The 25,153-nt window shown below is 51.0% G+C and overlaps 8 protein-coding genes across 8 annotated transcripts; 5 read left to right on the top strand and 3 right to left on the bottom strand.

The window, feature by feature from the left end:
- Window positions 1–2,153: 2,153 nt before the first annotated feature.
- Window positions 2,154–3,856, top strand: CONPUDRAFT_78086 (uncharacterized protein; the record flags this gene model as incomplete). The annotated part of the gene is made up of 2 exons (XM_007777264.1): window positions 2,154–3,747; window positions 3,771–3,856. The coding sequence occupies 2 exons, from the start codon at window positions 2,154–2,156 to the stop codon at window positions 3,854–3,856; spliced, it is 1,680 nt and encodes a 559-aa protein (XP_007775454.1).
- A 405-nt stretch (window positions 3,857–4,261) lies between these two features.
- Window positions 4,262–4,696, bottom strand: CONPUDRAFT_22464 (the Nf-YbNF-Yc histone pair; the record flags this gene model as incomplete). The annotated part of the gene is made up of 2 exons (XM_007777132.1): window positions 4,262–4,525; window positions 4,634–4,696. Coding segments are annotated over 2 exons (327 nt in total), but the record flags the coding sequence as incomplete, so codon positions are not given.
- A 251-nt stretch (window positions 4,697–4,947) lies between these two features.
- CONPUDRAFT_67345 (uncharacterized protein) lies at window positions 4,948–7,516 on the top strand (the record flags this gene model as incomplete). The annotated part of the gene is made up of 11 exons (XM_007777135.1): window positions 4,948–4,977; window positions 5,031–5,079; window positions 5,132–5,227; window positions 5,285–5,369; window positions 5,419–5,512; window positions 5,560–5,937; window positions 6,002–6,460; window positions 6,541–6,700; window positions 6,766–7,293; window positions 7,385–7,396; window positions 7,458–7,516. 11 exons carry the CDS (start codon window positions 4,948–4,950, stop codon window positions 7,514–7,516), a joined length of 1,950 nt encoding a protein of 649 aa, XP_007775325.1.
- A 916-nt stretch (window positions 7,517–8,432) lies between these two features.
- On the top strand, window positions 8,433–10,971 carry CONPUDRAFT_133111 (uncharacterized protein). The gene is made up of 15 exons (XM_007777263.1): window positions 8,433–8,716; window positions 8,777–8,921; window positions 8,972–9,129; window positions 9,181–9,296; window positions 9,352–9,471; window positions 9,522–9,606; window positions 9,666–9,690; window positions 9,745–9,848; window positions 9,910–10,029; window positions 10,132–10,184; window positions 10,235–10,313; window positions 10,383–10,428; window positions 10,483–10,640; window positions 10,703–10,744; window positions 10,796–10,971. Coding segments are annotated over exons 1-10 (978 nt in total). The 5' UTR covers window positions 8,433–8,613; the 3' UTR covers window positions 10,134–10,184; window positions 10,235–10,313; window positions 10,383–10,428; window positions 10,483–10,640; window positions 10,703–10,744; window positions 10,796–10,971.
- Window positions 10,972–11,321: 350 nt separating this feature from the next.
- CONPUDRAFT_85903 (uncharacterized protein) lies at window positions 11,322–12,847 on the bottom strand. The gene is made up of 2 exons (XM_007777262.1): window positions 11,727–12,847; window positions 11,322–11,673 (listed from the first exon to the last, which is right to left on the bottom strand). Exon 1 carries the CDS (start codon window positions 12,521–12,523, stop codon window positions 12,245–12,247), a length of 279 nt encoding a protein of 92 aa, XP_007775452.1. The 5' UTR covers window positions 12,524–12,847; the 3' UTR covers window positions 11,322–11,673; window positions 11,727–12,244.
- A 2,739-nt stretch (window positions 12,848–15,586) lies between these two features.
- Window positions 15,587–17,200, top strand: CONPUDRAFT_113454 (DNA glycosylase). The gene is made up of 7 exons (XM_007777261.1): window positions 15,587–16,101; window positions 16,159–16,177; window positions 16,239–16,318; window positions 16,374–16,441; window positions 16,497–16,526; window positions 16,581–16,937; window positions 17,005–17,200. Exons 1-7 carry the CDS (start codon window positions 15,600–15,602, stop codon window positions 17,113–17,115), a joined length of 1,167 nt encoding a protein of 388 aa, XP_007775451.1. The 5' UTR covers window positions 15,587–15,599; the 3' UTR covers window positions 17,116–17,200.
- A 199-nt stretch (window positions 17,201–17,399) lies between these two features.
- Window positions 17,400–19,743, top strand: CONPUDRAFT_140538 (uncharacterized protein). Its single transcript, XM_007777260.1, has 12 exons — window positions 17,400–17,537; window positions 17,599–17,713; window positions 17,770–17,970; window positions 18,021–18,031; window positions 18,089–18,234; window positions 18,288–18,347; window positions 18,400–18,546; window positions 18,606–18,846; window positions 18,898–18,955; window positions 19,019–19,280; window positions 19,330–19,567; window positions 19,620–19,743. The coding sequence occupies exons 6-10, from the start codon at window positions 18,299–18,301 to the stop codon at window positions 19,217–19,219; spliced, it is 696 nt and encodes a 231-aa protein (XP_007775450.1). The 5' UTR covers window positions 17,400–17,537; window positions 17,599–17,713; window positions 17,770–17,970; window positions 18,021–18,031; window positions 18,089–18,234; window positions 18,288–18,298; the 3' UTR covers window positions 19,220–19,280; window positions 19,330–19,567; window positions 19,620–19,743.
- Window positions 19,744–22,157: 2,414 nt separating this feature from the next.
- CONPUDRAFT_113452 (cytoplasmic protein) lies at window positions 22,158–23,696 on the bottom strand (the record flags this gene model as incomplete). Its single annotated transcript, XM_007777259.1, has 4 exons — window positions 22,158–22,814; window positions 22,889–23,046; window positions 23,095–23,251; window positions 23,301–23,696. 4 exons carry the CDS (start codon window positions 23,691–23,693, stop codon window positions 22,425–22,427), a joined length of 1,098 nt encoding a protein of 365 aa, XP_007775449.1. The 3' UTR covers window positions 22,158–22,424.
- Window positions 23,697–25,153: the final 1,457 nt, after the last annotated feature.

Here is a 25,153-nt window from a genome sequence, read left to right as displayed (position 1 = left end):
GCAGCTGTCCTCCACACCTCGGTATGCCTCGACCCAATGTCGTCTGATTATGGTGGACACCACCGAGAGAAGTAAGCGAGAAATGGTCACGATGGGACGTTGGCCCTCGGGTGGAGTCACCGGCATTGCAAATAGTGCATTAGAGTTACCAGCATAAGGAAACCTTTCCCTTTACCAGCAGGGTGTTCAAGGAAAGCGTCGCATTTTATCCGCACATACGAAGTGTGCATGGTGGCATACTGGTGGAGACACTTCGAAGCTCCACTGATCGCGGTCGTGTCGGTGATGCGACCGTTCGTCCCGGAGTCTGCATATGGCACTGCCTTTAGGCTTTGTTCGATGCAATCAGCATTCTCAGAAGCTCCATCTGCCGAGATAACAGCTCACTGTTACACGAATGCTTCTGCAATGAACAGGATACTGCGTCATACACTATTCGGATGTGGCCACTTGACCGTCTCTCCGCGAGACGTTGGAACGGTTGTGGGGTTTCTCTGATGGAGTCAAAGGCGGTGTCGACGTTGTATAGAAACAGATAGCAACCTAGAGTATTAGGGCTGAGGATAGCCTTACGCCAGCTCACGTCAACTCAGTTATGAATGCATCAGGTGCGGCCCGCCTCGACAATGGTCTGCTGATGCATGTTCCCATTCAAACAACCGTCATCGAGCCAAGAGGCGCGGTGACAGTAGAAGAAAACACGCAGCGTCACGAGGATAGAGGGGCCGTGTCCTTTTAATCCAGAGCGTAGTGAGAAGACATAACCTGCACCTGAATGAGCTAGAGGCTGTATGTTTTTGAGTAAGAGCAAAATAAAAATCTACTTGCCCCAGTGCTACTCTCGGGTACGTTGTTCAACGTTCAAGGGTATGCAAGGGTATGCAAGAAATTTTCGGAGTGTCAGCTGAGGCGTCGAAATAGGCACGGCGGGGCGGCGCTAGCTCGATAATTGAAGCTCCGTCTGAACTCTCTTCCAGTCGACGCCAGGCGAATTGCTATTTTCACTGCAGACAAACTGTGATTTTTCTATTACAAAAAGTGACTAAAGAACGCGGACAGATGAAAGCCTTTTTCACCCATCTTTTGCTGTGCGAAAAGTTACTGAAAAGTTAAATTTTTGCCTCCGAGTTTGTATTTCTGTGCGGAGATTAGATAAAAGCACGTCCAAATCAGGATGGTAAAGTCTAAATTCGGTAACCCGTCTATTTTATCAGCTCAAAATTGACACGAATGTCGGCTAAAAGAATACCTTTTCCTATGCAAAAGGGGGTTCCAAAACTCGGAGGAAAAGGCCTTCATCTCGCCGCCTCTTTCTCTCGGTTTCATCCCGGGTAAAGTCGCCGTTTGTCTGCAGTGTTTTCTTCTACAAAAAGTGGGTGAAAAGGCGGATCGATGAAAGCCTTCCCAGTGAGCTTTTTCTGTAAGAAAAGTCACTGAAAAGTTCATTTTTTCTCCTCGGACTTTGCATTTTGGGGCGGGGAATGAATATGAATATGTCCACGTTTGGAAATATAATGCCAAATATGGTAAGCCGCACTTTTTACAGCGCAAATGTTCACAATTGTTGGTTGATAGAATACCTTTTCCTGTGTCAAAAGGGGGCACAAACCTCGGAGGTACCGGCAAAGGCTTTCATCTCGCTACCTCTTTTTCTTGACTTCGTCCCAGATAAAATCGTCGTCTGCCCGCAGCGTCAGTAATTAGCTTCATTTGAGCTTCACCCTTGTTCGCCGATCTTTCGCACACTAGTGCTATGTAGCACTGACCATCCATAGATACGGAAGCCTCTGCAGACAATTTTCGATCTTGTAATGCATCCTGCGTTCCAGATAGTGGAGATCCAACAAGCGATCTGCTCTCAGGCGTCAACCACAGATTCGCTGGCCACACTTGCCAGGACATGCAAGATGCTGAAAGAGCCCGCGCTCGACTGTCTCTGGTCGGGCGACCTTGAGCCTATCAAAATTATAAACGTGACGAAAGCCCTTGTGCATGTCGCCGAGGTAGGCCGGGATGGATATCTTATGATGATGCGCGCACTCCAGCAGCTCTGCCCTCGAAATTAGCGATGCTGACATCGACTCTTTGCTCTCCAAAGGTTGATCTGTGTCCTTCAAACAGACGATGACTGGACACACGCCCTCAGCTACACTATGCGCATCCGTGCTCTCAGGATTCCATCTTTGCTCATATCAGGTGTAGACGAGCGTGCTGCCCAGAAGCTTTTCGCTTCATCGTATACCATCGAACAAGTTTTCCCCAAGCTCCGTAGTCTCATCGCCGATAGCGTCAACGGGCGCCGTTCATGGAGTCCTGGATTCTATTGTAGCTTCTTCTCCTCCAATCTCTCCACTCTGAACGTGGAGTTCAGCGCAAATACTGATGCAGTGGAAGCCTGGCAGCTACTGTCAAAGCAGAGCCCGCTTTTAAGGTCATTGAAGATCACTCCGTTCCGGGGCCTACACCGTGTCATACGTGGATCTCCCACAGTACTATTTGGCCCGATGTCTCGTGCCGTTGAACGGCTTCGTCTGCTCGAGCACCTGGAGTGCCCAGACCTTGACAATAACGCTCTACATGCTGTCTCACAACTGCCGTCCCTTAGGTATCTTTCTTTGTGGACGAAACAAACCCTACTTCCCACTCCGACAGCAATGGCACTGCGCTTTCCTGCTCTACAAACGCTAGAACTCTACTCCGAAGATTACAAAAACACCATGAACTTTTTACGTAGTCTGGAGACTCCTCCAACAACAGTGATGCTAGCGGATTTGAAACTCTCTTCGACAAAGATGGAGGAATTCTTGTCCCTTCTGTCGCAGGCGCATTCACAACGATTGGAAGATCTTGAAATAAATGGAGACCTCGATATAGGCTATATCTTAGACACCGAGACCGTAATCACCATAAAGACTCTTCGACCGCTGCTTTGCCAGAGATCATTGAAACGTCTCTACTTGTGTTGTATAGAACTCCAGCTGTCTCTTTCCCAAACCGACGTGCAGGAGATTGCACTCTCCCTTCCTCTTCTTGAGGAGGTGGAGATCCGCTTGGGCTCAGAGGCTTTGGTCACCCTCGACGGCTTATGGCAATTTGTTCAAAGTCTCTCTCACCTAACTCGCCTTCACGTTGGCGTTGACATCTCGGGTAATCTGGATCTAAGTGATGAAGCGTCCACTGCGCTCGCCACGCCCTCGAAACTCGGATCTATATCGCTGGATTTGCCGCGCGGAGACAACCTCAGTGCGCTCATCACGATGATATCGCGGTGTTTCCCAGCTCTCGAACGGCTGAAACTAGTGTCCTCTACCCACTTCGACACACATACTAGCCCGGAAACCTTGGAGCCCTTGCTCCGGCTACACAGGCTAAAAGAGGTTAACCTAGACTTAAGTCTTCAATATAATCTGTCGGACACCGATCTCGCCACGATGACGATCGCCTGGCCAAACCTCGACGTACTCTCGGCTCATGGTGCATCCAATGGACCGTTTGAGCCTACGTCTACGTCAGTGACGCTCGACGGCATACTGGCTCTCCGGGAAACCAGGATTTCCAGGGCCGTCTTGCAGGTTTATCTCACCAACCACCCGCTCAACTTGGAGCAACTCCTGGAGAGATGGAAGGGCTTTCCGCCGAATAGGACGATGGATACTCTGGAGATATGGAACGTCTCCTCCGAGGATATTTCCAAGCACAAATGGGCAGATATACTCGTCTTACTAACCGTGGTTTTCGTGAGGCTGAGTACACTACGGCTGCACGTCAAGAGTTCCGAGTTTCTTGGCGGATGCCACGCGTTCAGGAGATTGAAGGAGATCCGCGCCAGGAGGAACATAGCGGAAATGAGCGCTGATGAACTGCGATTGGTAGTCTTGTCAGCATAAAAAAAGCAGGGTGAGCCCTATTTTTAGCGTGCAGTTATGGCGACCCGACACGGAAGAGGGAGAAAACGAGAAATGCATAGACGCTGATTCCAACATTCCTGAGTGGGGAACGAGCCATGGAAGCCAGGTTCTGAGAAGTAGACAATAACGCGATGAATAAGTTAGTCTAGGGAGCATAGCAATAGCACAGTAAAGCAAGCAGAAAACAATTATAAAGGCAGAACGTGAGATGTGGATGAAGACCCGGTGCGGGGACAGCGTCGACGCGTTACTCCTCGTCTGGACGCGCGCCACTGCCTTCGCCCCCGCGGGGTGGAGCCAGGCCTGTCTGATGCTACGCCAAACATGAGAAATGGAGAAACAGATAAGGAAGATCGGACGCTACGCACCTGTCTCAGTTTTGCGAGATGGATCTTGAGCGTCTCGGCGTAGTTGTCAAATCCCAGGGCGGCCATGGCGTAAAGGATGTCCTCTCCGCCTATGGTCTTGCGCTTCTCCATCTGACACTTTTCTGCGGCCTCGGAGGTAATGAAGGAGATAAACTCGGAGACGCATTCCTGAACGCATTCCTTGGCGTCCTTTGCGATCTTGGCTGTGGGTGGCACCGAGTTTTTCATGATACGAGAGACATTGGCTATCTGGGATGATAATACGGGGTCGCATTGCCAACGAGAGATAGAAAGAGAGACGAGAGGCAGACGCGAGGTTAGAGACTGGAGGACAGGCTAACCGAGATTAATTCTCACTGGCAGGAAGCGATCCTGTTCCCTGTACTCGCTGACGTCCTGGTCTGTTATGGGCTGGGGGTCGGGGGTCTCGATGCTGGGCTGCTGGTTTTGTTCGCCCGGCTCTGTTGGCTCATTGGGTGCGATGAGGATGTCGTTGGAAGGCTGTTGTGGTGGCTGGGACTGGGGTTGTGCTGCCATTGGTCGCCTTAAGCTTTGGTCGAGACTCGTCACACACCCGGCGGTAGCAGTCCCCAACACAGTCCAGCTTACGTACTCACCTTCAACAAGGCAACGTTTTCTCCGCGCTCTACCTCCCCGACGACCTTCACACCATGGACGACGATGGCGCAGAAATCGAGCTCGTAAGCAACTCGAATGACCCAAGATGAGTTATCTCTAACGACTGATCCGTCAGCTCGAGCAAAACATGAACAAGACGCGTCAAATATCGCGTCGGATGTCTTGTGCGTTAATAACCTTGTCCATGATGAACCGCTCAACGTGAGCCGACCAAAGCAATCCTGACTACCTTTGAATCTCGTCTCGTGAAGCTTGAGAAATCAGTCCTCCCACTGTACACCTCGACCCAGAAGCTCAACTTACGGGCTCATAGTAAGCGCATATATGCATGACCCACCCTGCTTGGCACGCTTACATGGTCGCTTATAGACATCGATCGAGCTTTACTCAAGATAGATGAACTCGCCAGTAGTCAGGAAGGGATAGCGGAAGAAGAGGGGCTTATTCTCCGAGGGTGCGTTGTCCACTGCCTGTGGCAGGTTCCCAGTTAATGTCACACCCAGTCCTCAACCTGGCCAACTTGACACCTACATTACGACGTTGGAGAAGCTCAATGCATCCATAGCCTTCAAGTCTGCTTCAGACTCCCGCGATGCTGTACGTTTTACTTTTTTCGTTCTTCTCATCCTAATCCCCGACCTCAGGCAACGCTAGTCCAATCCGGCGCCAATAAGCTTGCGTCACTTTACACCAAGCTCGTCGCAGAAGCGTCCTCCGGATCGCCCTCCACAGTGGCCTCGACAGCTTTCCCCCCAAACATCTTGTCGATACTCACCCCTCTTGTTGCCGCTCTTCGCTCCCTGCCACTCCCGTCGACACACCCTTCCCACCCTGCAGCGTCCGCCATCCGCTCGGCGCTTGCTTCGGCTCAGACTGGTTATGCGGATATGCGGGGCTCGTGGCATAGACGCGCCCTTTCAGGCCCAGCAAAGCGTCTTGTGGATCGCGCGGAGAATGTCGACGGCGTCGCTATGGGCAAGGAGTTCAGCGATTGGCTTGATCGACTCTTGAGCGCAGCCGAGGTCAGTCTTCCTCTCGTTATTGGGCCAAGTGAGAGTTCCTTATCAATGTGTACACATCCTATAGAGCGAACATGCCTCCTTAATCTCCCTTGCGCCGCTCCCCACACCCTCTCTCATTGCACAAGCATACACTACGCTTCTCACCCCGCTCTTTCAACTATTCACCGAGACAATTAACTCCCTGAACAACATCGTCCGCCGAAACCTACACAAACATGCCTTCCTTGCTCTCGGGCTGTACACATCTCTACAAGACAGTTCTCTCTACAGCCGCTGGGAACGGATTGCCACGAGACGCGAGGACTCTTCTACCTCTGGCTCGACGTCCACCGCCAATATGGGAGCCGACGCCCGAGGAGGGGGCGGGACGCTGCCTTCGGAGCACAAAGACGCGATGAACTCGGTCAGGGCTGTGTGTCTCCGGAGCTTTCCCGAGCTACTCGCGGACATCAAGATGGCGGGCGCGCCGACCGCTCCTACGGCCAAGTCGGGTGCGGACAAGGGCCTGGATATTGGGACCAGTGTTATGGAGATTACGATATCGGTACGTGTGGTTTTGTTCCTAACTCGGTTCAAGGCTAAGACTCGCTCGTCCTGTCACAGACTGTAAACTATCTTGCGAAGATACCGAGTGTCCATAGCGCTGTTGGGTCGGCGCTTGTTGCGCTGGGAGACGGGAACTGGAAGATGGGTGCCGCGAGCAAGGTCGGGAAAAGCACGTTTGGCGAGGGCGACGAGGCGGTTTTGGTGCAGCACTTTGTCTGTGAGCCGTTCTCTCCATCCATATTTCCTATCGGAATCGATGACTAAATGTCCTCTATGCACTAGTCGACGTCGTCAAAGAGCTCATCACAACGATCAACTCCCTCTCGAAACAACACCGCAAGCCAGCCTCAGGGTCCATCTTCCTTCTCAACAACATCACCTATCTCCGCTCGCGCCTTCTGTCTGTCCCGCAACACACCACCAGCCCTTTGAATGGGGCTACTACCGTGCTCGACACGATGTCCCAGCCCTCACGTGATGCGCTAAGCTCCGCTTGGCGCACCGCCAAAGCAGGGTACCTCGACTCGCACCTTGCGTCGCTCCTGGGCGCGTTTAGCGAGGCGTCGAGTGCGAGCGCAGGCAAGGCGGCGGCGAAGGAGGCGTTCGTCAAATTCTACGAGGCGCTCGAGGAGGTGCTTGAACGGCACAAGGGCGTGCGCGTGCTCGGCGATGTGATCGACGGCGATGGGAAGGGCGGGACGTGGGACGAGGGCACGGAGAGGGGTGCGCTGGAGGACGAGGTGATTAGGCTGGTTGTGCCGGCGCTGAGGGCTTTCGTGCAGAAGCAAAAAGACCGGGAGTTCAGTAAGAGTACGTGGTTTTCTCGAGATGACGCGTTCCGTCAGAACGCTTTACTAATCATCTGTTCTTCTGCTCGCGGCGTTTTCGTGTGGAACAACAGACCCCCAGAAATGTAAGTGAACTTTCGATACACGGTTACCCGTGCCTATTTGCTCATTACGCCCTCTTACCAGATATCAAGTTCTCGCCGGAGGAGGTTGAGAATCAGTTGAGAGGTCTGTACAATAGATGATACCCGTGTAGACGGTCTGGCGATTGTACGCATGATTATCGTTTCTCTTTTCTCCCTCATGAACTATCGGCGCGTAGAGCTGTCCTAAGAGTGAATTTTTTCACGGAGCATCCCTCATCCTGCGCATCATTGAAATCGTACGGTAGCGACGGCCTGGAGCTGAAGCAGGTGTTCGCGTATGCGGTGGCAAGATTAGGACCTCCGAGCAAATACAAATCTGGATCGTGGATGATTTCATATGTTGGAACGCGAGAACGTCGGAAGATCTAGCAATGGAACCGCTCTATATCGTACAGACACAAAGCTGTGGCTAGCTTACCATGTCGTGGCGAGAACTTTGTCGTGATGATCCATCCCAATGTTTGATAGATTTGCGATGCTTATTCAACAAGCTGACTGACCCGGAAATCATTCGAAATTGACAGGTGCTCAGTGAAAAGTTATGGCGCAGTGGGTCATGTTGGAGTTGCCTCCAGGAAGTAGTGGCCTCGGCACGAAAAGTCAACGAATCAAGCACGTGTGAATTACCCAACAACACATGCGCATAGGCGGCAGTCGCCGAAACGGCCTTCGACTCAACCATCGCGGTAACGAAACACTAACACAGGAACGCGATACTGACATCCAACAGCCTCCTGGGGTCGGCAGATGTCACTGTGGCAGACAACGCAAGGGAGGAACTGATTCGCTGTGATCCCTGCGTCGCAAAAATAATGCCTCTTGAAACGTGCTCAGACGCCGACAATCAACATTTGAAGGAACCGAGTAAGGTTTCCAACCTTGTTGCCCTCGTCTACAGCCAGGTTCGTCAAGAGTACAACCTGTGGAACCAAGGTTACATTCGGGACAAGCTACGATCGTGTTGTTCCGCCCCGCCCTCGGGCGACACCCCAACCGATGGCGAAAACGATGAAATCGAGTCCCTACTCTCTTCTCTGCGCGCCCTTAGGGCGAAAGACGGTTCTCCTGCGGTGATCAAGGTAAACACGGACGAGAACGCTCAAGTCGCCTCTGTCACGCCTTTAGCGCCCCATCCTGCATATGAGGCGAGCGCCCCCATCTCTCAGAATATATTCAAAGGCGACGATGCAGACGAGATGCCCTTTATCCCTTATGCCGACGAGCCTTCGTTCAACTGGGTTCAACACGTTAACCAATATGAATCATTTGCGTGGCAAAATGACCCCCCGGATCCCGACGGTATGTTTTCCGAGTTAAGTCTGACTCGGTCCTGGATAAGGTCACGCTGAACAGCACAAGACCAGGCCATTATCATGGAGACTGCACATCGTCTCAACAGAATTCACGGGGTTCCCTTTGACGTCACTGATGCAACGGGTGTGTTACCAGAGACCTTAATATCTACCTCCGGAAGAACAGGTCTTATTTCCCGGTGTTTGAGACGGTAAGCTCCGGTGGCTCGTTGATGTACACTTACCAAATGTTACTCTTTAGTGACTTTGTGGATTGGCCCGGAAACAGCATCACCGACTGGAGTGTCTTTGCCACACTTTTCGTACCTGATGAGAAGGACACGAGGGCCCGTGTCGAGAGTGCAGTTGGTATCTTTTGCCCAAATCTTAACTGTGTACAGCCGCTCTGCACCGTTCACTGTTAGTCCTGAACTAATTTGAACCTCACGCAACTGCTAAAATTATCTTCAGTAACCCAGAATTCTTTGCCTGCACCTCGGAAACCAGCTATTACTGTCGAAGAAATACTCGCCGCAATCAGCAAGGCGTGCAGCCTCGAGTGCTTCATGCAGGAACCATACACAGATGTAAGCTGTCCTTTGATTACCTAGTTCCGCTTATGCTTACGCGGACGTCATTTAGTTGAATATCAGGCCGGATTGGGATGACCATGAGGTCGACGATCTTCGCCTTTCTCTCGAGATTCTTCCTGATAGTACCCCTTGTGACCTGGCTCTCTTGTGCTTCAAACCTTGCAAAGAGGTAGATAGCGACTTTTCGGGTTTATACTTTCTCTGATGCAACTACCTAAGGTCTTTCTCTGGTGGCGTTTTCTTTATCCGAAGAAAGCCAAGGATGAGACCACCAACGCCCCACACAAAGCCCTGTTTTACGTAGGTCGGTCATTCATCTTACTCATTCGGTCAATAAACCCTTACTCTCTTCTTTCTGCCAAGATGGAGACGCAAGCCAGTTCACTCCGTAAGCAAAGGTGTCTAACACGTGATGACAATTGACTGACGTGCTTTGACGCAGGAACGAACCGTGTAATCACAGTGGCCCATGCACAGCGGAAACTGACTGTGCTTGTTATCACAATAGTGCACATTGCCAGAGAAACTGTAGATGCTCGTCGAGTTGTGAGTCACATTATCACCAAATTTCGACGTAAAAAACGTTGATCTTTGCTTGACTGATCAGGCAAGCGACGTTGGCGAGGCTGCAGATGCACTAAGCTACAGTGCATGACTGAAAAATGTACCTGTCGGGCTGAGTCTCGGGAGTGCGATCCAGAGCTCTGTCTGCGGTGCGGGTGCAAGTGTGTCCTTTCATCTATGTATCTCGACACATGCTAACGTCTTTGGATTTAGCGGTAAGCTTCATCGGCACATGAAGTAAAATTGTATTTCTAACTTCGAGCAGAAATGGACGGAGGAAATTGCCGTAACTCGCAGATCCAGCACGGACTATGCAAGGTAATTCTTCCCTCCCACTCTCACTCGACTGCTAACAAATGACGGCTCAGGAAATCGATGTTAAGGAAAGTCAATGGGGACTAGGCGCGTTCCTCCGAGAACCCGCTAAAACCGGAGACCTTTTATGCGGTGCGAATCGGCTCCAGGTGTACATGCACCAGTGCTAACATTTACCGTATTTACTTTTGATTTACTTAGAGTATGTTGGCGAACTCATCTATGAGCCAACGTTTGAATCCCGAGGGCATGTATCTTTGTCCTTCATCCTGCTCATACGGTTAGATTGACGATGACCCAGCGACCTTGCCAACTACCGCGGACGGAGTTACGTGTACAGGCTCAACAGCTCAATGTCAATCGATAGCTCGTTTGCGGGGAATGTTTCACGCTATATCAATCACGTCGAAGGCGTCGACCCTTCAGGAGCTGTCCGACGTGCAAACTGTAAAGCCTTTGGTGTGTCTATTTTTTTAAAGCAACAACTCGAGGTGCTGGTTGAACATGTGCGATTCTTTCAGTTCGTCTTGTTAACGGAGATCACCGCATCGGCATCTTTGCTTGTAAGCTACGTTCATTTCTAAGTTACGATGGGTCATTCACAATCGCTATAGTAGGAGATATTGAAGCGGGAAAAGAGCTTCTGCTAGATTATGGCAGCGAATTCTTCACTGACAAGAAGCCTGACGATTCCTAAATTCTCAGGTTAAGTCGATTACAGTAGGCTACGCACCACAACTCCTTGTATGATTCGGTCGAAAGTGTTTCGATCTCAAAATATCACGTAGAGCGCACAATCTAACGTTGAAGTCACTCATATTACACAACCAACTTCGCGTCCGGCTCTCTCAAGTCCAAGTCTCACACAGTGCCCCCCTCATTGTCGACGCCATAAACGCCCACCTCTCATCACGCCATGCTCTATCCCGTCGGATCCCTCAAGTTTCACTCACGGCGTGCATCAATCTCCTCAACTGCGTCTCGGTCCTCGGTCCTCCCCGCCTACACTTCTCGCCCGTGAAACGTTTACATAAAATTCGTGCTACACCCCGCCATACACCAATGGAGAACGAAGCGTGGGAACCTATACTTACAAACTTTTGAACCCGCGCTACATCTCTTGCTTCCGTTCACCACACACTATACCCAGGCTGGCCCCCATCCCTACGCATGCGTACTGGATGGCCCAACTATCCAGGGTCTTCCTTCTCTCTTCATGTTTCCTATTTGCACAATGGGGTCATCATTCCCCCAGTGCCCTCTGACCACGGGCACAAGCTCTACGGACATGTACTCTGTACAAGGAGCACTAGCCGTGAGCCGAATCCCAATGGCCAAGGTGCTGTCTCGCCCTCGTCAAGAATGTTTTTAAACTTGATTTGCACTTTCAACATGTGCTAATCGAACTGGCGTGGTGGTCTTTTTGTGACCGTCTACGTCCGTGACCGGGTCACGTCGCCAGCGCACACGGCGCACGCATCTACAACAAGCAGTGCGTCATTATCATCCTTCCTTCACGTTTACTCTGCTTACAACCTCCAGCAGTCGCAGTTTCAGCCACCTCAATGACATTTCGAAAGTCCATGAATCGCGTTCGGCGGGTTCTTTGTTCCGCTGACGCCCAGCGTGCTCCTCGGTCAGCCTGCAGCGCCCTCCGAGTCGACGCCAGCATCCACGACTCGCAGTGTGCGCGCCTCCCTCACATTGACTGCGCCTCATCCTCCGTGTTCCGCTGGTTTGGGCTCGGATGACACGACACCGCGGCGCCGGCGTGCGTGGGCTCTCGTTCGGCACTCTCCCGACGGCGGCCATACGACGCGTGCTCGCGGCCTTCTGCGTCTCGGTCGTGCGCCTCCGCGCATGGCGTCTCGTTCGGCGGGTTACCAACAACATCGCGGCGCCGGCGCGCGTGGTCTCCTGTTCGGCGCTTTTCCGACGGCGGCCATACGACGCGTGCCAGTGTGGGCGACACGCTCGCGTCCGAACTCGGCATCCTCTCCCTCCCCCTGATCCTTATCACGACCCTCAAGCCCTGCGACGCCCAGAATTTCAGCCCCTCGCCGTCAAGTCCAACTGCAGGCGGCCTCGCCCCTGTCGGCGAGAACAGAATCATTAGCAGCGCGGACCGCGTCCTCGCTACGGGTTGACATCCCCGCGAAGCCGTCGTGCAAGTGGCACGAGAGCAAGACATCATCGCGCTTCTTCCCTGGCGGGTGGTTCTCGGAGGGCCACGCGTCGCTCGACATCGCCAGTGACGAGTTCACCAAGATCGCGCCCGCAACGGCGCTATCGACCGCAGTGGAGCAGGGCGAGGAGAAGAAGTCGCGGTTCTGCACGATCATGTAGAGGCAGAGCGCACGTCCCAAATTCAAGACCGACGAGCTCGGTTTTTTTTCGGCCTCCTTACCCGTGGCTGTGCGTCGACGACGCTGGGCGTTCCCGAAATGCCATATCAGCATCGTCGCGTGGCGTCCGCGTCAAACCCGCAGACGCAGACGCAGACGCAGACGCAGAGCTGAAACAGTCGCCGTTGTTGTGCCCCGACGCGCGCGGGCGCCTGCCGTGCGCAGCACGAGAGTGTACCTGCGACGCTCGTGATGCAGGGCGTGCTCGGCGAGTTTGTCAAGGACGCGCAGACAAACAAAGTTCCTATGCTTGCCGCCCTGCATCGCCCTCGGCTGGTGCGTGCGCTCCGGCCCCAATCAGCCGCTAAATCCCTCGGGCGAGCGGTGTTCGAGCAGCGCACGACACGACGGAGCTCGCTGCCTTCGCGCACGGCGCGACCGAGCATTGCGATGCCGCGTCAAGCGAGTAGTACTAATTATATCATAGGTAGTCAATTATAGTGGTTGCCTTAGCACTATGCATCCATTACCCTGCATTACAATGTTGCATGATAATTAGTGCCCTATCAGTGAGCGTCGTGCACACTGTTACTAATTGAGATAATTCTCCGTAACTCGTAAGCTGTGCCAGGTAATTGGTGAATACCTTTTTCCTCATGTGTAAAATGTTGTACAATGGTTCAAGAACGTAAAGAATCTGCCACCAAACGTCGTAAGTCACAAAGACCCATTGTCATGACATCCTCCGTCTTCCCTAGCCTTCGTATCTTTTCCAATGCACTGTTCGGTTGCCAATTGGCCCTCTGGCTATGTGCCACGCCCAAGTTCTTCAGACGTGAAAAAGCAAAAGCTAAAATGATGACCGTATCTTCGAGATTTTCTGGAGGAGAATTCAGCAGAAGACATAGCGTATGTAGAGTCCGATTCGGCGGATCATCCCTGCATCTGCCCAGGAACTCGTCGGGGCTGTTTGTGGAGCAAGAGGCCAGATCAATGCGAACCGTTACATGATAGAGCTGAGTGGTTCTTAGAGATAGAAGACCAGTGAGGCTGACGGACGCGGGAGGAGACGTATTGGATGAAAGGGGTATGCTGCCAAGGACGAGGTGGGTTAGGAGAGGTAGAGATGCGATGAGTACGTGAAGGTCTCCGTCTGAGAAGCTGAACGCATAGGGGATGCACAGCTCAAGGTGCGTAAGCTTGCTGAGGGTGAGCAAGGGACGGAGGCACTGCAACGTGATCGGCGGCAGGACGGCAGGAGTCGACTCCCTTCCCGAGCTCCTGGCCGTTAGATGCACTAAATGAGGGAAGCTGTCTGCGAGAGTCCCAGAAAGAGAGGCCACGTCTTGGAAGTCGCAAAGAGATAAGTCGACGAACTCAATGCTAGACGATCTTGGGGTGGAAAGGGAATGACGTGGAGTTTGAAGGCAGGAGACGTCAACGGGGACTGTCACCTCAGACAAGCGTGGTAACTGATGTGCGAACTCTGTCAGTCCGCTCAAAGTGATTGAGGATTCCGAACTCGGATCGAACACTAGCTTCCCGAGAAGAGGAAGCCCCCGTGCGAGCTCTAGAAGATCAGTTGACGAAAGCGATATCCCGGCCAACGCCAGAGAAAGAGAGAGGTCTCGTAGCACATGGTGGCAGAACAATAAGCGGAAGATATCAACTGTAAAGATTGACGCCGCTCTGGTAGCATAGCCAAGAAGAGAAAAGCATTCGAGTCTGTCTGAGTTGACGCTTGCATCGAATTCTGATAAAGCGCTGAAGATATCCGCGATGTCGCTTTGAGAGAACGAGACGCCCTTTATCGCAAGCTTGGTGGGAATAAAAGATAGCGATCGTATAAGTGCTAAAAGGCTGGCATGAGCATTCGGATGGTTCCAAGTCAATATATCTAGTGTCTCTAGGCAGGGGAAGAGCAGTTCTTTGCTGGGTGGCGGAGACCAGTTCAGATGCATCATTGTAAGGGAGAGATGACGTATGTTTGGGAGCTGAGAAACCCTGAGGAGAGAGCGACCGTCAAGGCCTGCGCAAGTGAACCTCATAAGCGGACGCAGCTTTGCTATTGCGTGAACTACATGTTGAGGCACTGGATCAAGACCGTGAAGTGTGTCCGTCACATGCAGGACCTGCAAGCGAGGACACTGATCCGGGAGTCTTCTCCACACTGTTGGGTCGTCGTCTCTCTGAAAAGGTATGGATAGGGAGACAAGGGCAGGAGACAAGAAGGCAGTGTATATTTTGGAGTTCCACGAGAGACCGTGACCCTCGTCGATGATAAGTCGTCGCAACTTGGGAAACGTCTGCTCGACGCCTGACGGCGGGGTAACAAGCCTCAGCAAAAGTCTCTCTCCGATTGAAGCCAGAGGAGTGCTATTGATCAAAAACAGAGAGTGGACGCGTATTGCGTATGAGAGGACCTTTTCCCAGCTCGCCTGAGTCGGGAGCTCTAAACTAACCTACAGATGAGGTTACAGCAACTTGATCGTCAATGCCCATAATCCTTGAGACATACAAACGTACTATTTCAACTGATCCGTCCCTTTTGGTTTCGGTAGTATGTGGCAAAGCCTCGACGAGATCTTGTAATTTGATGGGTCCGAGATGTCCAGACCAAAGCCAGTCAAGGGCGGGATGTTTGAACGCTGCACACGTTCGCGCCAGGGCGGCCAACGTATCTGTTGTGTCCACATGGCTACATATCTCTTGATTTAGCTCTTGTACCTGGAAAATAGCATGCATACGGAGACCTGATATCTTATAGGGGGTTGCTTGGTGGTCAAGGGATAAGCAAAGGCTCTAGAGCTGGGACAGTAGCGTCAGCGCCCTCGAGTGCGATTCCGAAGTCCGAAGTCCGATGCCGGCCATCCCCGCCAATTAATATTGGTCTTTGACACTATCTTCGGCGACGACAAGACATATCGATTCAGTGTCTTCCCGGCATGGGTTGTTCTTCGTCACGGATCTTCCTCTGTCGCTATTACTCATAATTTTGAGGGCACTCATATAACTCGAGATGAACCACACGACCGACACACAAAAAGGGTCAGCCAAACTGGACACTTGCAATATGATGGAGGGGAGCCAAAATATAGGAGCGGGGGAGTATGAGATGGATGCACACGTTAAGAAGGAAGGTGCCGCGGATGTGGACGTCGAACAAGCTTCCTCAGTCAGTGGTACGAGAACAGCTGCGTTTCGGGCTATCGTTGGTAGCTACTCTTTTTCGCCCGTCAAGCAAGCTTCAGGCCCTCCTCACTTGAGCTTAGGCTTGGCACCCCGCCGTTCGCCTCGTAATGCCAAAGCTATCAAGCCCAACGTCCATAACACGGGAGAAACGAAGGTTGAGCGCTCGTCAAGCCTTTCAGACGATTCTTCTTTTTCCAGCGCTGCTAGGAAGAGGAAACGTTCTAAAGACGCCAAGGGCGCATCATCCTCTTCTCCGGGGATTGCGTCCAAGTCGCCGTCTTCATCCAAATCTCCGTCAAAGAGAGTCAAACGGTCGTATGCGCCGCCAGAGGTGTATGCGCATCTCCACCCGCTTTCGGACAACGTGAAGGAGGGGCTGGATGGTGCGCATGCCACCCATAATTTGAACCGTGTACTCATGATCTGACCTTTGCGTGCAGTCATATTCTGCGGAATCAAGTACGTCAACTCGCGGTTCTCTGTAAACCCTATCGCTTATACCCTTGCCTTCGTTACTTAGTCCGGGTGAGATGTCTGCTCAGCGAGGACACCATTTCGCGAGGCCTAACAATCATTTCTGGAGGTGCCTGTATCAGTCAGGTACGTAAGCCTACTTGAGTTCTTGTCGTGTCGTGATGGCTCAACCGAACTCCAGGGCTCACACCGCGTCAGTTGTCACCGAACGAGGACTATACACTTCCTGATAAGTTCAATCTCGGCCTCGTAAGTTCTTCCATGCCTCTTCTCGATCGAAATAAGAGGTTTATCAAAAGTTCAGACAAACCTCGTAGCACGCCCATCGGCGGAGGTGAGTCATCTTTGACCATCTTGTATTTGTTTCTGACGACAGCATACGCAACAGGCAGCCGAACTGTCCAAAGCCGAGATGCAAGAATCTGTACCTACCTTCTTAGAGAAAGTCGCGCATCTTCGCCCTCGGTTCATTTGTTTTATCGGTCTGGGCATCTGGGAGGTTGTCCGCGGCGTGCTCCTCAAGATGCTTGCCTCTGAATCTGCGGGCAAGGCTTCACTAATCCCCACTCCAGCGAAGACCAAGGTAAAAAGTCCGAAGAAAAGTGGGGCGAAAGCAGGTCCAGGTTTGCAACCTTTCAAGCTGGTATCGAGTATCGGAGACGACAACACAGCCGAAGAGGGGACTGAAAAGGACACCCTCATTTTCGTCGTGCCAAGCACATCGGGGCGCGTGACATCATACCAGGTGCGCATACTTACACTCCCTTCGCCCTCCTCTTGTCCTCCTTGGCTGATGCATGCACATCCTTCAGCTTCCCGATAAGGTCGCGTTTTTCTCGGAGCTGCGTGTTCTCGTGGGCAAGGAACTATCTGAGCTCAATACCTCCGGAATGATGTCAGTTCGACTTAGTGTAGGATCCTAATGCCATACGTAGGCATTTCATGTTGAATACGCTAAGACTGTACTTCTTGCGTTTGGTCACGCAGGCAAACGAAATCGGAATCGGGCGTTCATGCTATCAGCCGTTCGCGGCGAGGGTCGTTAGAGAACGAAGGACTCAATTCGATCACTCGACGGGGAGTACTTTGACCCTCTCGAACATGAACTCTCACGTTCTCTCGGAAGACTCTGATTGCAACCGGCGTCATTAGCCAACATTCCTAGTCCAGTCCGATAAAGCGGCCTTAGAGGAGGGCGCCTTTGTCTCCTGCACCCACACCATCATCATCCCAGCTCTCACTGCAGCCGGGCTGGTCCGAAGCATTCTTATGGCATCTCCCTCCGACATCTTATCTTTGGAGTGGGCGTTCATTGATGAGTATCAGCAATCTAGCTTGCTCACAGGTGGCAGCCTTCAGTGGCTTATGGTTCGGTTTTCTCCTCTTGCTGACACGGATCTTTTCAGTGTCGATGGCTGCCTGGGTCGTCTACGACTACTGTGAGCCCTTTTGTATCAGTGCTAAGTTGCGAGTATCACCTCACCTGATTCCATATCTGGAGTGCTGAACTTGAGGTTGGAGGTACGTACAACTGCAAAAATGGGAACCGTCCGTTGATCAGTGCACGGCACGTGTAGATTGACTTGGTATGGGTGAGGCTGCATCTCGGTAGATCGTGAGTGGGTTGTAGTTCATGGTGGTTGAGCCAGTTCCAGCGGTGGTCAAAAATCAAGATCCTCTACTTCGTGGTAGGCTGTCTTCAATACGCGGAGCTTTTCAGTCCTATGTTCTGAAGACTATCACGTGTAGCTCCGTTATGGTGGCATCCTTTTCGCCGTGTAAGTCCCCCAGCTAGACTCTTCCATGACTTTCGCTTACTTTGTGGAAGCGATCGAGCAGGTAGGACGCTCTTGCGGTCTGTGTTTCATTTGAAAATCATGCTTAGCATCCCATCAGTTGGCGGACTATACACCCCCCTCATTGCTCATGTAAGCTTCGGGACCTTGACTGTGACATAGTTGACAATCATGACAGGAGTGAGTTCGACGCAATACAACTTTGACTGTGACCACGTAGAACGGAGCTTGTTTACAGATCGTTTTGTACGTCTTCTGGAGAGCCGCGAAAGAGCATGCTTCTAACGTATATTATATAGGCTTCGACACCATGGCTCTGGCTCTTGCGGTTCAAAGGGTTCTTATCATTTCACTACAAGGTATACTGACAGGTAGTACATCTCAAACCAGAACCTCATACCAAGCAAACAGGTGTCATCATGATGCGGGTTTATGCCCTTTACCGTCAATCACCATACGCAGCTTTTGTCTTAATCAGCTCTTTCGTCATATCACAAGTCGGGAGCGCGATTGCTACAATTGCCGCGTTCACGGATCATGGCGGACACGAGGGCGAAGGTAAGTCTCCTCCTCTCTCGAGTGGATCAGAGGACGCGAGTAACCGCGCGTCAACCCAGCCACAGCAAAAATCGAAGTTCTTTCCGGTGTCGCACTCTGTGTATGGAAGTACAGCAGCACGTCATGGGACTCTGTCTTGTTCATTGTCTCCACGTTCTGCTTCGAGACCACTGCCCTCGTGCTCGCCCTGTACCGTCTTTGGACGTATTACCGACGGAGCAATCACCCATTGTCCTCTTTCTGGAAATCAAATAACTTATTTTTCCTGGTTGCACGGGAAAATTTGGCCTACGCTCTTATGTACGTGACTGCGCTATCTTCGCCGCGCGAACATTGACCCGCCGATTGTAGTATATTCCTGTGGCTGATGGTGACTGTCCCATGGAAAACCAATGTTGAAATAACTAAGGCAAGTGTATCTGTGTTGGTTGTAATGGACGACTATTGCTCACATGTTTCCTTCCATCTACAGGATGCGAGGGCCTCACACGAGGTCACCCTGGTATTACAGGCCTTTTGGACATCCATGTTCGGCCCCTATCTCGTCCTGAACGTTCGGAAGCATGACGACGATCGTCTCAACGGGCGATCTCTCGCCGAAGGCGATACTGTATCCACAATCGCGTTTGCAGCGGGTCGTTACCAAAGACGAGAGACCAGGTTATGGGCGTAATCCAAGTGTACCCCCGCATGTCCTTGCGATTCGGTGGCGGGGGCGGTGGCATGAAGTCAAGGTGCGAGTATGTCTAAGTCCATGATGGCGTTACTCATCGCGCTGAACAGAGTGCTGTGCAAAGTCCTAAGCTGAGTATGGTGCGCGTCGGCACTCTTGGGAACGCACTCTCAATACATGACCACTCGGCACTAGTACCACTGTATGCTCGAACTATTGCCAAATGTCAGTCACCTTGTACGTTCAGTCCAAAGTCCATCATGCTAGGGACACCTTTGTGTAACAATGCCAATTGAATTGTCGAAACACGGCTCAGTTTCCCGGACTTCCGGTCGGTTCTCGTGATTTGTGACCCTTTTATTCTTGGGATTGGTATATGCGGCTTATCTCCACTTGTCAGGACCACTTGTTCCAATGGCTGCGTTGTTGCGGACGACCTACTTGGTCCTCAGTTTCGTATTGCAGCTGATTATCCGTTGTTACCATTGGATATCGTGCCACGGGTTTTGTTGGACCTAATTAGCGGCCCGTCAATGACAATTTTCAAATCTAGTGCAACGAGTACAAAGCCAATTTCCCGTGCCGGTGTATCCCTCCGTATCCAAAAGATGAGCGTGATGCAGTACAGTGCAGTACGCACACTATCAACGTCCCCACGATCAAACAAACTGATCGAGCTAATCAATAGCTTAACGCTTCTTCTAGCGCACATCCTTGAGGCATTTAGACCAAATTTAAAGCAGCCGCGCGGTTAACATTAACTTGCTTCGATAAGGGGCGTCATTTTCTCTTCTCGGATATAATTGTCCGCTTCATGTCCAAAACGTTATGTCATGGTGCGTGAGTATTCATCGCAGCCGACTCACTTTTTCCTTGACCACAGCCCATTTCCAATGCAAGGTGCCTCTTAAAACGAAGACGACTTGACGTTGGTTGACCCTACCATTCTACCACTCTCTTTTCCAGTCACTGCATTTTCGATTTGACTTGGGAACCATGTCCTCTGTCCTTAGCTTTCCTAGTGAGTGGCCGTCAATCGCGGGTTACCAGATTTCCGGTTATGTTACCGGTAAGTAAATCATTTTGGAAAGCAATGGAAGATTTCAACGTATATCTTTACGCTCAGCATCGATGGCCACTTGGGTATGCTACGACTACCGTGGGTTTCTACATGCCAACGACGCCGTACAAACAGCTATGCCATACTGACGATAAGACCATTTATATCATAGTACTCAACTTGGACCTAGAGGCTCGTTGTTTTTCCATCGCTCGATATATAAGACCTTATCGCTAACTTCGTTGCTCTAGGTCGATTTGATATGGGTGAGGATTCAACTTTTCGTGATCACATGTATGAAGGTGCAAACCACTTGCGCAGCGCCAGCGGTGGTCGTTTGTAACGGCATGCTATATTGTTGTGAGTAAACATTCATCAGTCAAAACACTCCCTGTGTCTAAGTTGATTCCCTTTATGCTCAGTTACGATACGTAGGGATATTGAATGCGGCGTGAGTTTGAGAATTTCCAACCACTGATGACAATTTTGAACTTATTTCGAAGTTCATTAGCAGGTATTATCCAAGCGCACCGACTCGTGGCTCTTTATAATGACGCTGTCACAGCTAGTACCTTATTTAAGTTGGATTCGCTTATAGCAACCGTAAGTCGCCACGATTCAGCGTCAGACCCGGACATTTCAGGTAGCTGATAAACTCACAGACGTGAGAATTCACGATCTGGAACCGTGACTTATGATGTATCGCTAACAATTTCCGAACGATACCGTCAATATCAGGTCACCATGCAAGTGTCTCATCCCCCTGACAATGACGAAGATCGTAACGATACTTTGCACAGGTTTTGGTATATCAGTGTCGATCACTGCATTTCAGACGCTCCTCATTGCTTCTGTGCAAGGTACGTGTCTTTCAATCTTTCGGAGAAGCTGTATTCCAGAGTTCTCATAGACAAATTAGCTGTCATGATGCTTCGTACATACTCCCTTTACCGAGAGTCTAAACCAGCCACTTGGTTCCTGTTTATTTGCTTCGGTGTCTCCCAGGTCGGAAACATCCTGTCAACCATCGAAAAAGTCCGAGCAACTCCGGCTCACACTACGGAGGATCTGGGTAAGAGCATACTGCAAGCAACGTATAGATAAGCTAAGAAGGCGGTTGGTCATTAAACAGATACGATGGAAGTTTTGCTCCGCTCTGGCAATTCTCCTTGCGCATGGAGCTATCATATCTCGCCGTGGACTACCATCTTTGACGTAGCAATGATGTTTCTCTTTGAGCTTGTAGTTCTTGCTCTGGGAGCATATCGCCTCTGGAACCATCTGAAAGAGTCGGATCGAACAATCTTCTCCATGTGGAAATCCAAGAACCTCTTTTACATTGTCACCCGGGAGAGCCTGGTTTACTTTGTTGCGTGAGTTGACTTGTTCCTGGTCAATGTTACCCAAGCTCACACTCATATCCAACTGCTAGGTCAACGGCATATTTAGTGGTTATGTTTCTTGACGCCGGGGATCCATATAGCAACTGGGTGAGCTTGGGCATATGCTGCGTGCGGTGTTTACCTCTGACGTTCTGTTCAGACCTTCATCGCGAATCAAGTAAAGATGGTTCTGGAGAATGTAATGATGTCACTTCTCGGACCCTACTTGGTGCTAAACGTCCGAGAGCAACATGCAAAATTTGTTAAAGAGCGGACTGGTTTTGTCAGCACCGTGGTCTTTGCATCTACGGATGATGAGTTTGTGGAAAATGAACTTCTTGCAATTTCGTAGGTGTCTTGTCATTAGGGCTTTGGGGATTGCGGTCGTGGAGGCAAAGAGCTGGAAGGGGAATGGGGATTCGTATCAAGCCCGCAGGCAAACGGAGAGTTTATTTTCAATATCGAACTAGCTCTCGTATATACGCTGCATAATAATATACACTCCATAATACACACTGTACAATAGCAATAGCCTCATCGGAGAAATTGGGATCGCTACCGCGATTGGCACTGAAACTGTACTGCTTGGACACTTGGTACGAATCGTATATGAGGCCACGTTGTGCTTTCCTATACCATCTCGACCAAGCATAGTGTTCTCATAGCTACTAGTCATATCGACATTCCGCGAACCACCGACACTGCTATTCTGCTGTCAACTTTCGTTAGCTTCCCACAACAGTGACCCTCAACGCTCAGCCTCCTAAGCGCCAAAACTCTTCCCCACAATCTTACCGTCGTGCCTTTCCCGAATGCCGCCCTTCATCAACCCCCGCACAGCTTCGGCCTCTCTCCGCCACCCTGCCCGCTCGTAAGCATCCCACGCATCCCGCGCGTCCACCCAGCGCTCTTGCACATCCCGAGCGCTCATAGGCACGTCTTGACCTGCTGTCCCAGGTATAGGGGCCATAGCACTTGAGAAAAGAGCATCCTGGTTGGGTCGAAGCGTCGGACCGTCATATGGGTCTGAATCGGGCGAGTTGGAGGCATTGGGGACCGTCCCGGGTGGCTTTGGAGCGTCTTTCGGAGGGACGAAGACGTACCCTGTCGCACGGTCAACCGCACGCATTAGGTGCAACATCGAAGACTTGTCCTGGTTGGGTAGAAGCATTATCAGGGAGGCAAACGAGAGAAAGGAGGACAGTGTCATTGAATTGACTGACGTACCTCTACGGCCAAGGTCTCGAATCCCACAAGCGCGTAATCTTCTATCAGCTCTATGAGTGCCATGTTGAGAGCCGCGAAACGAGGTGGCGATGATGCGTCAAGAGAGTTGGAAAGATAGGAGAGGTCTTGCACCTCGGTGTAGAACTCAAGGTTGAAGTCTGCGCGACTGAATCAGCTACTTCAAGACCGATGACTGTGAGACGTACCTAGGTCTCCATAGTTCGAAAGAAGATCTATCTTCGAGAGCACGTTGATGTGTGGCAGCTCCAGGTGTAGCATCGTTCGCAGCGAGAGCAGAAGTACCGAGATATACTTGGAAGCATCGGTCACGTAGTGAGCGTCGCAAAGATGAACCGCAGCTAGCTACGCGCTTCAGCTACATATCCGATCTAAAGAGAGCTAAACCACGTACCCTGAACCCAATCTTCGACAGTCGATGAACGATACGCTTCAGCGAGTCATGGTTCGTGCTGAGCTCAACCTGCCCCGGCAAGTCGAACATGACGTATGTCTCCGCTCCAATTCCCTTGAGCCCCTCCTCCAGCCAGTCGAAGTTCGCTTCAAGATACTCGATGCAATATAGCATCCCGCCGTTGGGGCCCAGTCCATGCGCGTCCATTGCGTCGTTCAGCGATATCAGGGAAGAGATGTCGAGCGCGCATGGGTATGGGATGTTCTCGTTGGCGGGGTCAAGGTTGACAACGGCTAGTGGTCTGTTGAGAGCGGTGAAGAGCTGATGTTTTCCATGGCAATAGGTGGATTTTCCACTTCCTGGAGAGCCGCAAACGACTTCACCGAAGGGCATGACAAAGCTCGAAAAGGAAGACGCGATGGGCTGGACTTCGTAACCGAAGCAATTGACGCCGAACATGGCCCCTATAAATTTGGCTAACTGTGAACAAACCTCAAAAAAAGGATAAATTCGACCGGTCGCCTTCCATGATCAACTGATGGACGATTTCAAGTGAGATTATATGTATTATAGCTCATACTGTTCATGATAATTCAAGAACTAGACTATGAGTCTCCCCCATCACTGTCACCGATTTTACCATGGGGCGATGCAAATAACATGTTAGCTTCTGTAATCATCGTCCCCGTGTCGTGTGGATTGATATATATCTTGTCGTGTCTGTGGATATTCAATATAAGATAAGACCCTAGCATCGACGTCCAATATGTCTCCAGGACGAATAGGGTGTCTTCTACAGCTGCGGCCGCTTGGCTATCATTGGAGCTCAAGAATCCATCTGCGACAGCAAACGCTAACCATATTGCCAATCTAGGGAGAGCCCAAAGGCGTTATTTGTTTCTGCGTGTCTCGGACGGACGGAGGTGCGCACATGCAAAAGTAAGTCAGATTTTCCCTGGCCACGAGAAAGAAGAGGCTATTAGACCGCCACACGGAATTGAACTTCTTTCCTGTTGTCTTCAGATGCGTACAGACGCGATAGGAAGCCAAGGTGAGCGCAGTTACCTCGAAACAAAACGTTGAAGTTAAGAAGAGGATGGTTGCCGGCCCTATGGCGGTGTCGCGCCAGGTACAAATACGAAAGTCTGGATAGAGCTCCAGCTCAGTCGACCCTGGTGTAATGGTTATCATTCAATTCTCATAGACAGACGCTACAAAGAAGTTTGAAACTCACTCATAGACCGCACACCACGGCCGGTTGTCAAGATTGTCATGATCATGGAAGAAACGTTTCCAACCTGTGATATAACAAACACGGAGAGTAGCAAGCGCCTGACGACTTTGACTCGAGGATATAGGGCATCAACACGGATCATGATCACAGCTTGTTAAACGGTGAGCCGTGCGCACTGAAAAACGATTACTACCGACTTACCTTGGAGGCAAAACACCACGATTGCCTGAAGTGATGTGGCGGATAATGAAACGGCAGTGCCTGGATAGTAATGCATCAATGGTTGCTTTTGTCTTGCTTTCTAACATAGATCGCACATAAGATCCTACAATCGGTATTAGGTTCCTTATTAGCTAGAAGAGGGGTTCATGAAGCGTACATCTAACAGGCGTTTGATACTTTGAATTAGTAACAATGTGACGCATCAAATTTGAGTCAAACGACGTACTTTATCAGTGGGAAGGTTGTATAGGTCGCCAACTACCTCAGGAGAATCAGCATATATCGGGTGTGAGTGAAAGAGAGCTGTACCCGCTGAAATGCTTGAAGATGGTCAGCCATCACTGAAGAGCCGTTGTTTATCAACGGACCTACACAGCATGGGCAATCCCCGCATAAC

The sequence above is a fragment of the Coniophora puteana genome (assembly GCF_000271625.1).
Source record: "Coniophora puteana RWD-64-598 SS2 unplaced genomic scaffold CONPUscaffold_20, whole genome shotgun sequence".
In the NCBI taxonomy this organism is placed as follows: Eukaryota; Fungi; Basidiomycota; class Agaricomycetes; order Boletales; family Coniophoraceae; genus Coniophora; species Coniophora puteana.
This window is presented reverse-complemented; position numbering and strand designations above follow the sequence as displayed.

Bases quoted from the DNA above. Each gene is read 5' to 3' on its own strand.
- CONPUDRAFT_133111 (XM_007777263.1), top strand. From the start codon at position 8,614: ATGCCCTTTATCCCTTATGCCGACGAGCCTTCGTTCAACTGGGTTCAA. The intron at 8,717-8,776 runs GTATGTTTTCCG...GAACAGCACAAG, and splicing joins TGACCCCCCGGATCCCGACG to ACCAGGCCATTATCATGGAG. The intron at 9,849-9,909 runs GTGAGTCACATT...TTGACTGATCAG, and splicing joins CTGTAGATGCTCGTCGAGTT to GCAAGCGACGTTGGCGAGGC.
- CONPUDRAFT_113454 (XM_007777261.1), top strand. From the start codon at position 15,600: ATGATGGAGGGGAGCCAAAATATAGGAGCGGGGGAGTATGAGATGGAT. The intron at 16,442-16,496 runs GTAAGTTCTTCC...TCAAAAGTTCAG, and splicing joins ATAAGTTCAATCTCGGCCTC to ACAAACCTCGTAGCACGCCC. The intron at 16,938-17,004 runs GTGCGCATACTT...CACATCCTTCAG, and splicing joins GGCGCGTGACATCATACCAG to CTTCCCGATAAGGTCGCGTT.
- CONPUDRAFT_85903 (XM_007777262.1), bottom strand. From the start codon at position 12,523: ATGATCGTGCAGAACCGCGACTTCTTCTCCTCGCCCTGCTCCACTGCG.
- CONPUDRAFT_140538 (XM_007777260.1), top strand. From the start codon at position 18,299: ATGGCTCTGGCTCTTGCGGTTCAAAGGGTTCTTATCATTTCACTACAA. The intron at 18,547-18,605 runs GTAAGTCTCCTC...GCGTCAACCCAG, and splicing joins TGGCGGACACGAGGGCGAAG to CCACAGCAAAAATCGAAGTT. The intron at 18,956-19,018 runs GCAAGTGTATCT...TTCCATCTACAG, and splicing joins CCAATGTTGAAATAACTAAG to GATGCGAGGGCCTCACACGA.